The sequence below is a fragment of the Gossypium hirsutum genome, chromosome A12, assembly GCF_007990345.1.
Source record: "Gossypium hirsutum isolate 1008001.06 chromosome A12, Gossypium_hirsutum_v2.1, whole genome shotgun sequence".
NCBI lineage: Eukaryota > Viridiplantae > Streptophyta > Magnoliopsida > Malvales > Malvaceae > Gossypium > Gossypium hirsutum.
Window position 1 is genome coordinate 85605522 of NC_053435.1, and position 11801 is coordinate 85617322.

Here is an 11801-nt window from a genome sequence, read left to right on the forward strand (position 1 = left end):
TTTCAATCTCAACCCTCCCCCACGTCTATAAAAGGGGGGCTCTCCCTCTATACTCCATCATCCTTAAACCCATCATCCCTTCACTTGACAATATTTCTCTCTCTCGATTTTGTCAAAAAATTTGTCCGTGTTTGAGGTATTCTTTAGTTGTTAGCAACGCAATATCACTCCAAGACACACACATTTCTTATGTCGTGTCGAGATAAGACTATTACCTTAGAAACCTATCCTATGGAAGTCGGGTTCTGAGGTGACAGTGCTTTATACGATCATGAGTCAAAGTCTATGTAGAGGTCCTGATCGGTGGTCGTTATGCAGTCATGAATTGAAGTATAACTGGGGAGCTAGTTAATGGACGTTATGCGAACACAAGTTCAAACTTTTTGGATACCCGGAGATGTTGCGTTATAAATACCATAAATAAGTTTGAGGGCATAATCATGGGAAAAACTTGAGGGGCTTCTCGCTATAATCTGCATAATTTTTTTCTCCATTTTCATGCAATCGGTATCTTTAACCTTCCTTTTATCCGTAGGCCAACACCGTCTTGTATGCAAGAGGACTCTTAGGAGGGCAACGACTGTGATGATAGAGTAAAGGTAATGCTCCTTTCGGAATGACAATTATTGTTGTTTTTAAACAACTCATTAATAACTACAGTCGTCGTCGCGTCGATCTGAGTTTGACCTCTATTACACCGAAATATTCACTCTCCTCCTGAAGGTCCTCTAGCATCCACACCAGTGTCAACCATCGAATAAGAATGAAAGGTTAAAGATACTGGCTGCCTGAATGTGGAAATTTTTTTGTTAATTACATCGTTTTTCCCTATGATTATGGTCTCAATCTTACGTATAGTATATATAAGGCATCATCTTCGGGTATCTAAAAAGTTTGAACTCGTGACTGTATAACGACCGTCAACTAGCCTCCAGTTATACTCAAATCTGTGACCACATAACAATCGTCAAATGGGACCTCTACTTAGACTTCGACCCGTGACCGTATAAAGTACTGTCACCCCAGAACCCGACTTTTACAATATGGGTTTCTAAAGTAATGATCTTATCCCGACACGACATATGAAATGTATGTGTTTTGAGACATGTTATCGCATCATTGGCCCATCAAATCTATCTATAAACTTTCACGATGTCACATTCTAAATCCTAAATAATAAAACCCCTAAATACTTAAACCCAAAAACACTAACCTTAAAAACAATCCCTAACAAAACTTTAAAAATATTCAGTGGACAACGAGAGAGTGTCTGAAAAGGTGTCCAGCTATGTGTACTTTCACACTCTCTTTACAAAAATAGTGTATTTCTCTAAATCTTAAAAAAAGTCCTATTTAGCCAATTAACATTTTTTTATTTAATCAATATGGTATCCATTTGTACCGGAAATTTAAAGATTCAGATTTGGATTTGACGGAAGGGGCCTGAAAAAGAACTCATGGACAACCTCGGCCCAAACGTGACCCATCCCGAATCAATATCTGCGCCGAAGTCTCGACCTTTTCGGCTTTCCCCATCGCCTGATCTGCAAATCCAATTAGGGCATTTACCCATAAAACCTTGAATCCTAAACCCCATTTCACTCATCTCCATCACTGATTCACTTCCTTTTGCTTTAGCTTTAGAGCCAGAGCCAGGGGAAAACAATGGCTGAGATTAGTCAGGCAGACGAAATTCCTCCAAATATGACACTATACATCAACAATCTCAACGAGAAGATCAAAATCGACCGTACTTATTTCAACTCTCTATATTCCCCCCCCCCCAAGAAAAGGCTTGCATTGCTTATCTTTTTCCCTAATTTTTTCTCGAATGATTTTTCCAGAGTTGAAGAAGTCATTGCATGCTGTGTTTTCACAATTCGGGAAGATACTAGATGTGTTAGCATTCAAGACTTTGAAACACAAAGGTCAAGCTTGGGTTATTTTCGAGGATGTTAGCTCCGCTACCAATGCTCTTAGGCGAATGCAAGGCTTTCCCTTCTACGACAAGGAAATGGTATATGTATTTTTGCGTATTATTCAATAAATTTCTATAATTTCAGGACTTTTTTAAAACTGGGTTTATGTTTATATCTTTGTTTCTCTTGTTTTTCAACTGATATTAGTTTAGTAGGCTCTTATTTTTTACATGAATGGTTAGATTTTAATTTCATTGGGTACTGTCATTAATGGAGAATGCAACAATTGACTGAAGTTAGCTTTTAATTTCTCAATTTGCATTTGAAGTGTAGTATGAAGATATATTTGGATTATCTTTGATATTTTGATTATAAACCATGTTCTGTACTGCCATAAGGTGTTATATGCTACTAATAACTAATGAAAACAATGTTTAAATATTTGCAGAGAATACAATATGCAAAGACTAAGTCAGATATAATAGCAAAAGCAGATGGCACTTTTGTACCCCGAGAGAAGCGGAAGAGGCATGAAGAAAAGGGTACATTCCTCTTTATCCCTTATCTTCTGTTGTAAAAGCTAACAGTTTAGCAAACATTATTGTTGTTGTATGTGGTTTGTTTATATTTGTACTTTCAATCAGTATTGCCACTGTTGTTGGTAATTGGTTATTTCATCTATTATTTTACTTGGATCTTGAAGTTTTGAGTCTTTTAGGATCCTGCTTGGAGCTTTGCACAACAGTCTATTGAGATATTCCTAGCAAATATGTTTACTTTTGAATCGTTTTAGATTGCACATTTAGACGCCTTAATGTCGAAGTAAACCTCACTGTCTACCGCTTCTCACTTTTCTTTTCTTTCACCCCACCACTAATGTAATTTGTTGGGTTCTCATTGTCTCCTATAAACTCATTTTCGAGGTAGTGTACATCAAGGTGTTGATGGAGAATAAAAGTTGGGATGCTTATGTTAGATGTTTTGTACTAAACATGAGTTATTTCTCTCTTAGTCACTGTCATGTTGCTTAGTTTGACATACGTGGCATACTGTCTTATCTGTTTTGCTCTTTCCTGTTCGTCCCTTGAGATTTGTATATGTTGTCTCTCAATGTAGGAGGGAAAAAACGGAAAGAGCAACTTGATCCTAATCAAGCGTCAGCAGGTTTGAATCCAGCTTATGCGGGTGCTTATGGTGCAACACCTCCTGTAAGTGATACAAAATATAGTATCTTATCATGGATTAACTCTCTTTTTCCTCTCTATGGACTCTGGTTGAAATGAACTTTGCTTAATCTTGCAATTATGATATTAATATGGATTATTTAGAAGGTTATATATTTCAGCCTGTGGCCACATTTTTAACTTTTGAGCTGCTTAAATCTAGTTGCTGCAAACCTTATGCTAGTCAAAAGAGTTGACGAGAGCATCTTTTGTTGATACAACATGGAATTTGTCTGTGCTTTGCTGTGTTGATGACTTATTGCATATTTATTTGCTCTCATGAAAGTCTGATGCTAATTGAACTTGACCATTCTTTAACATTAGACCCTACGAGATTCGTGGTGGTCCACAGCATGATGGTCAAAGCTTGGATACTTTTGAATTGTAATTGAATGAAACTGGTCCTTTTGCTTAAGGTTAGGCCTGCATATGTTTCTCATTATTTGCTCCTATCTTTTCTCTGAAATGCTACAGCTATCACAATTACCCTACCTGGGTGCTAGACCAATTGTTCCAGAAGCTCCTGCACCACCAAATAACATCCTGTTTGTTCAGAATCTTCCTCATGATGCAACCACAATGATGCTACAAATGCTTTTCAATCAATACCCCGGTTTAAAGGATGTCAGAACAGTGGAAACAAAACCAGGTATAGCCTTTGTCGAGTATGAAAATGAGATGCAATCAACCGTCGCTATGCAGGCACTGCAAGGTTTCAAGATACAGCAAAACCAGATGTTGATTACTTACGCAAAGAAGTAGATAAAAAAAGACCCAAAGGGTCCTTTTATGTTGCTTCCAACTTGAGAAGGGCCGAGTGTATGGGTGGCCAATTAGATGCCAATTGCCATTCAAATCTAATAGCTGTTTTTGTGATATAGTATCTTTAACTAGAACTTGAGAATTGTAATTGTAGATTGTTGATCAGTTAATGTTCTGCAACAATTTCCCTTTTCTACTTGTCTTTTTTATGCTTACCTCGTTTTGAGTTCATATTTTAAGCTTTTGATTTGACTTTGGATTATTTATCTTTGTATACATACAGATTTGTGCTGTTTGGTGCTCCTTTTCCTGCCAAAGCAGATAAAATCAACTTCATTTCTTTAGTTGCATCACTGAAACAAAGAGTTCCACGCTCTATCATATGCTTTTCAAATTGTATTTTGCCCTCTGTACTTAAAAAATAAAAAAATTAATTTTTATATATTAAATTAAAAAACAAATTGATCGTTACATTTAAAATTACTCTTTAATCTAACAAACAGGAATCAAACAGGAATCAAATTGCTTATTTTTGAGTAAGGCAAAATGCAATCCTATTCCTAGATCCAAATATGATTATATCAAGTATAACTCACATGGGCAAAATTAGTATATGGAAGGATTGTATTAATTGTGCTTTCTGCAGTTACACAAGCAGCAGATATAATGCTTCACTGCCAGTACAAAGCAACATGATGATTGGTGGTAAAGCTAGACACTAAGATCAATCTCAAACAAAATATAACCCCAGAGATTATTAGCACACAAGTATCGCCAATAACTATACTCTCTCCAGTTCAGTAGTGTGTTGGTCCAGTTGGTCACTCAAATCCTTCCTCCATCCCTGGATCAGTCTCTCCTGATTCTTCATCATCTCCGTCTTCGTTTTCAACTCTTCTTCCATTGTTGCAATCTCCTGTTACAACGTCAAATTAGGGTTCTTTGCGGAGGATTCATCAATAAATCACGCACATCAATCATCTATAGTAGTAGAAGTTTAATGGGTTTACTTTTCTGAGCATTCCAGCCTTGGTTGGATGATCCTCGCGTTGCAAGCCAAGGAAATATAGCTGAAGCTTCTTGGCAGCTTCCATGAAATCTCTAGCATGTCTCTCCACATCAACTACAGCAATTACAAATGTAAACACCCTTTAAAAGAAAAAAGAAAAAGGAGGAACCAAGCATCGGAAATGGGATACTCTAGAACACTGAAAACTTCAATTTAGGGCATCTATTTATATATTTCATTAATTGATGCAGTATCTGTTTGACTAGGAACAAATATCGAAAGTAAATGGGGGGGGGGAATGAAAAAGAGAAGGCAACTGACTCTGATGAGAAGGGTGCGGAGAACGGTCGATAGCTTGAAGCTCTCTGGCTGGCAAGCAGGGGAGCAAAGCCGTCTCTAACGCCACCACCCAGGAAATCATGTCATCTCTTGATGAACCCTGGGGCGATTGAATCTGTGGATCGGGTTGAAGCTCTTGCCTTTCACTCATTATTCTTCACCCAAACAAACACACGTTTAATTTCACTCTTAACAATGTCTAGGGTTTAACGTTCCCCCTCCATCCCCCCCTTTCTTCTGTACGACCAAATAAAGGGTTACAAAACTTCAATTTCTTTCAGTTTTTCTCCCGACTGGAATCTGCATTTCTCAATGGGCTTTCTTTTTCGGCCCCGTTTCCGTAAAGGTTGATCCACATGATTTATGCTCAACCTTAAACGACCACGTACGACCAGCAGTTTTTTTCAAATATTTTTTAAGTGAAAATTGATTACAGAAGAAAAAGGGCTGCCCGCGCCATTATTAGCAGGAAAGCTGCAGAATGTAGTGAGTAGTTCTACTATGGGCTCCTAAATAAAAAAGTCTCTAGATATTTTGGTTGTGGGTTAAACAAAATGGTTAAGGGTTTAGTTTTAAGAATTTTGGTAAAATGTTAGATATTTTGATTAATTCATATAAATGTTGGTAAGTCCATAGAAATATTGATAAAATTTCTAGATATTTTGGTAATCCTAAGAAATATTGATAAATTCATATAAATTTTGCTAAAATCATTAGAAATTTTGGTGAAGTTAAGAATTTTATTAATTGTTAAGAATTGGTATAGGGTTAGAAATTTTGGAAATATTGGTAATATCTTATAAATTTTGGTAAAGTCTCATAAATATTGATAAATCGATAGAAATTTTGGTAAATCGTTAGATATTTTAGTAAATAATTAGATACATTGGTAAATCTTTGGAAATATTGGAAAATCGTTAGATATTTTACTAAATTCTTAAAAATTTTGATAAACCGTTAGATACATTAATAAATCATTAAATATATTAATAAGTCCTTAGATATTTTGGTAAAGTCATAGAAATTTTAGTAGTTTTTAAGACTTGGTATAAGGTTTAGAAAATTTGGAAATATTTGTAAAAACTTGGAAATTTTGGTAAAGTCTCATAAATAATGGTAAATTGATAGAAATTTTAGTAAAACATTAGAAATTTTGATAAATCATTTGATATTTCGGTAAACATTAGAAATTTTGGTAAATTGTTAGATATCTTGATAAATCTTTAGAAATTTTGGTAAATTGTTAGATATTTTTATAAATCCTTTAAAATATTGGTAAACCGTTAGATATATATTGTTAAATCATTAGATATTTTGGTAAACCGATAGATTTACTCGAAAATTGATAGATATTTTGATAAATCCTTAGAAATGTTAGCAAGTCATTAGATATATTGGTAAATCATTAGAAATTTTGGTAAATCATTGAATATTTTGGTAAAGTCATAGAAATTTTGGTAATTGTTAAGACTTGGCATAGGGTTTAGAAATTTTGAAAATATTGGTAAAATCTTATAAATATTAGTAAAATGATAGAAATTTTGGTAACTCATCAGACATTTTGGTAAATCTTTAAAATTTTTGGTAAATTGTTAGATATATTGGTAAGACAATAGAAATTTTGGTAATTGTCAAGACTTGGTATGGGAAATGGGGTTTAGAAAATTTAAAAATATTGGTAATCATAGAAATTTTGGTAAAGTCTCATAAATATTAGTAAATGATAACATGTTAAATTTGCATGATTTTTTGTGTTTAATTGGTTAATTCTTGAATTGATTCCTCTTGAATTAGTGGTTTTATGTTTTAATCTTGTCAAAGATGCAATTGGGATGCTGTGAGTTAAAAATGAGCAGAAAAGGACCAATTCACAACACAATCAATAAAGTGGGGCTGAATAAAAAATGTGAAAATAGCCAAGGACTCATAAGATTTCTTTTGACTTTGTAAAAACTAAAATTAGAAAAAAATCTAATTTTATATTTTATTAAATTTTAATTATGTGTTAGGTGGTTAAGCCAAATTTAGTAAGTGATATAGAGCTTTAAGGTAGCTTGGAAGATACACTTGACATTTGATTTCATTTTGGAATTAAAAAAGAATTATTCCTTTCTTTCCAATTTCATGTGTTTACAATTCCATTTCATTTTCCTTGTTTTTGCAAAAATCTGTTTAATTGTTTCCCAAGTCCTTTCCCTTCCAAATTTCTACCATTTTCATTCAAATCCACTCCATAACCAGCCAAGGCATGAATAATTTCATGCTTCACTAAATACCAACCTAGCTTTAGGCTGATATTCTTTCCGATCAAGAATCGTGAGATACATATCCGTACTAAAAATCCTCCCAATCGGTAATCACATTTTTCTTAAGTATCGGGATTTGACAACTCTTCCCTTAAAGTTAACTTGAGTTAAAGTTAACTTGACTTCAAGTCAAAAAGTGCATGTTGGGTTGGAGTCGTGTTTGTGGATAGTTGGCGAAACGAGTCTAGGGCTAAGATTTATAATCACTGTTTACAAAATCCAAATTTATTTCCCAATTTAATTGATCAAACAAATCGGTGATACGTGGAAAAGGGTATTTACTTTTTATCGTGACTTTGTTCAACTGTCTGTAGTCTATACACAATCTCAAAGAGTCGTCTTTCTTTTTCATAAACAATACATGGGTACCCTAGTGAGACATGCTTGGTCGAATAAACCCTCGATCTAATAACTCTTGCAACTATGCTTTCAATTCTTTTAGTTCAGCTGGTGCCATACGATACGGTGATATCGATATCGGTGCAATTCCAGGAATCAAATCAATCACAAACTCAACTTCACGATTAGGAGGTAAGCCCGACAACTCTTTAGGAAATACATCAACGAACTCACTAACAACTAGTAACTAATCTAGTTTCGATTCTAAATCTTGGGTGTCAAGGATATATGCTAGAAATGCTTCGCTACCTTTTCGAATCAATCTCTAAGCAGTAAAAGCTGAAATAATTCTAACAACATCTTTCGGACTCTCAAACTCAATTGAAATCATCTCTCCTGTCTGACTTTTCAAATCAATCTGTTTTTATCTACAGTTTACCACAACATCATACAAAGATAACCAATCCATACCCAAAATAACATCAAATTCCCAAAAAGTTAACAACATCAAATCAACAAGGAATTCACAGCCCCTAACTTTCAGTGGACAATTACGACAAACTAAGTTAACTATCACACTCTGGCCTAGTGGATTAGTAACTTGAATATCATAATTAGTAAATTCAACAGGTAACTTATTTTCCGTTACTAATGCAGTGCAAAGATAAGATGAGTTGACCCAGGGTCAATCAATGCATACATAGTAACATTAAAGAGATAGAATATACCAACAATCACATCTGGAGTAGTAGCTTCCTCTTTGGCTTGAATGACATAGGTGCAACGAGCAGGTGCTCTAGCCTCTGACCGAACGACAGTGTCTTTTATTCCTGTACGAGTAGTCCCTGTAGCACTATTCTGGCTAAGACGTCTACTTTTTTGAAAGGTAGACATTTTATTTTCTTTTTGATCTTCATCTTCTTTTGGAAATTTATGACAATAACGAATAAAACGATCAGTCAATCCACATCTAATAACAGGTGCCCAATTTACCTCTACACTTGCCAAGATGATATTTCCCGTAATATCTACAATTGGGCTTCGGAGCATTTCGTACACTACCCACACTTTCATCTAGTCTAGTAGATACTTTGAAATCATATGAAGCATCTTTTTTTTATTCAAATGCTCAAATATTGACGTAGTGTAATAGTCTGTTTTCAGTAAAATCAGAACAGTGGTTTTATAGTCTATGGTACGATAGGAATTTCATATGAAAATTTCGTTAAAAAATTTTACCGATTACACGTCTAATTTGTCAAAAAGGACTAAATTGAAAAAGGTGTAAAACTTATTAATTAAAAGAATAGTGATTAAATAGCTTAATCAATAAAAAAGGAGGGACTTAAGGCATAAATATGCCAAAAACAAGTGGCTGGGGCGACATATGCCTTAAAAAGATGATATAATGAAGTGAATTAAAGGCAAAATTGGAAATTTTGCCAAATTTAATGAAATAAATGAGAAATTAAAGAATTCTAGAGAAATCATCATCATTTATCAGCTTTAAAAATCAACATTGAAAAGGGTTTAAGCTTTTTTTTCAATTCTTGCTTCATGTAAGTCAAATCCTCTCCCGTTTCTTAAAAATTTTATGTTTTTATGATTGTTACAATTAGGCCCAAGTAACCTTTACCTTGGTTTTTGATTTTATTGAAAATTTTGGAAGTTACCATTAATGAGTTTATATGATTTATTTATTAGATGATGAACTTGAAGTGTTAATGGTCATTTAAAAGTGTTTTATTAAAGAATTTTCAAGAAAACATGATTTATGAATTAAATTGAAAAGATGTTAAATTCATGGAAAATTCTGAATCATGGGATTTATATTATTATGTATGAAATTTCTAGGCTTGGAATGAAGATTAAATTGCATAAATTTTGTTTTTCCGGGCCCAGAGACGAAATCGTCATTTATTGAAAGTATAAGGGCAAAATGATAATTTTGCCTAGGATGTGAATTGGATTAAATTGAGTATGAAATGGATTAAATTGATGTTAAATTCATTTATATAGATCCAGAAAGACCTAGTACTGAATTGGATCGAGGAAAACAAAAAGTGTCAGATTAGTAGATTCTCAAAACGAACAAGTATCAAGGTAAGTTCGTGTAACTAAATTATGTACATTTATATGTTTAAATTAAATGTTGTATATGTGAATTATATTATTGCCATGTATATGAAATTGATTGAATATTTGATAATGCCCCACAAATGTTAAGTTCCGTTTGGACAAATGAAAATCGATGATGCAAGTTTCCTGTATTGGTTGTAGTTTTGCATATGTTGCAGGCACACCACTGTTCAAAAGAGCGTCTTGTTATTAGCCCTCTCGAGCTTCCTGTTATATGGTTCTTGCAAGCTTCCAATTATAGCTCTTTAGAGCATCCCGATAGGTTGTGATTCTACATTTTTTATGGACACACCTTAGCTCTTATGAGCAACCCGATTATAGGCTCTTCGTAAGATTCCTCTTAAATTGGCTCTTTGTGAGCTTCCCAATAGTGCTCGCTTGAACTTCCCGATATATGGCTATCCAGAGCTTCCCATTACATGGCTCTTTGTGAGCTTCCTAATAGGCTTTTTGTGAGCTTCCTTATATGGTTCTTTGTGAACTTCCCGATTATGGCTCTTGTGAGCTTCCCGTTATATAGCCCGGATAAGCTTCCCTATAGGCTCTTTGTGGGCTTCCCGAAATGGCTCTATGTGAGCTTCCTATGATAAGGCTCGAGAGTGTGCTTTCCCATACATGAATTGATGGATCAATGATAAGTACATCTTGTGTGTACTACCTGAGTATCCATCGATATTTCAATGATTCAAAGGACAAAATTCCTGATATGAGAAAATATGAGAATTAAATGAATTATATCTTGAATATTCCTGAAATACCTGGAAATGGATGCATGATAAACTCATCTCTGTTTTCTTGATAATATGTAAATTTCATGACTAACTTGTTTGATGAGAGCATGTGTCTAGGTAATTGGCCACAATGTTTTGGATGCATGTTTGTATGTTTACTTTAAATGAATATGATTAGTAAGTTAATTTTCTGTTATACGAACTTACTAAGCATTTGAAATGCTTACTCGACTCTATTTTCTCTATTTTATAGTGCTTGGAAGCTCGTAAAGGTTGGAACCGGTCGGAGCACCATCACACTATCCTTCAGCTCGTTTTGGTATAAATAGAAAATTTATTTTGGTATAATGGCATGTATAGGCTAACTTGGCCAATGTTGGCATATAAATGGTTGCTTGTAATCTAGCCATTGGAATGGCTAATGATGGTATGTTTAGGAAATATATATATTTGAGGTTATAATATGGTTAGTATATGTGTGCTTGGTATGATTAGATTGAATTATGGAAAGCATATATGTCTTACAAAAGGTAAGTTTGAATACATATGGTCATATATCTTATATAATATTAATATTGGCTTGGATTTAATATCTTGAATTGGTTGGTATGTGTATGTAAGTATTGATGTAGGTTGAAGACAATTTGGGTTAGAAAAGTGGCCATGAAAATGGCATATTTTCGTCCACACGGGTAGACATACGGGCGTGTGTCTCTGCCCGTGTGTAACACACGGCCATGCGCATGAGCGTGTGGTTTGGCCGTGTGTCCTCTGCATCCTTAAATTTGAGAAACAGAATACCCAGGTATTTTCACACGGGTAGAGACACGGGCGTGTGTCTCTGCCGTGTGTCACACACAGCCTAGCAGACGGGAATGTGTCTTGGCTGTGTAACTCCTGCACCTAATTAATGTAAAATTTATTTTTCACACGGCCTACCACATGGGTGTGTGGCTTGGCTGTGTGACCAAAGTTAGTAGCTACCCTAATTTGAACACGGGCTAAGACACGGCCATGTGCCCAACATTGAATGC

General features: G+C 34.6%; 2 protein-coding genes across 2 annotated transcripts; one reads left to right on the forward strand and one right to left on the reverse strand.

The window, feature by feature from the left end:
* The first annotated feature begins 1443 nt into the window (after positions 1-1443).
* LOC107925675 (U1 small nuclear ribonucleoprotein A) lies at positions 1444-4096 on the forward strand. Its single transcript, XM_016856387.2, has 5 exons — positions 1444-1750; positions 1845-2017; positions 2368-2461; positions 3036-3127; positions 3617-4096. The coding sequence occupies exons 1-5, from the start codon at positions 1666-1668 to the stop codon at positions 3902-3904; spliced, it is 732 nt and encodes a 243-aa protein (XP_016711876.1). The 5' UTR covers positions 1444-1665; the 3' UTR covers positions 3905-4096.
* A 414-nt stretch (positions 4097-4510) lies between these two features.
* On the reverse strand, positions 4511-5735 carry LOC107925676 (mediator of RNA polymerase II transcription subunit 28). Its single transcript, XM_016856388.2, has 3 exons — positions 5235-5735; positions 4915-5027; positions 4511-4820 (listed from the first exon to the last, which is right to left on the reverse strand). Exons 1-3 carry the CDS (start codon positions 5401-5403, stop codon positions 4686-4688), a joined length of 417 nt encoding a protein of 138 aa, XP_016711877.1. The 5' UTR covers positions 5404-5735; the 3' UTR covers positions 4511-4685.
* Between the last annotated feature and the right edge of the window lie 6066 nt (positions 5736-11801).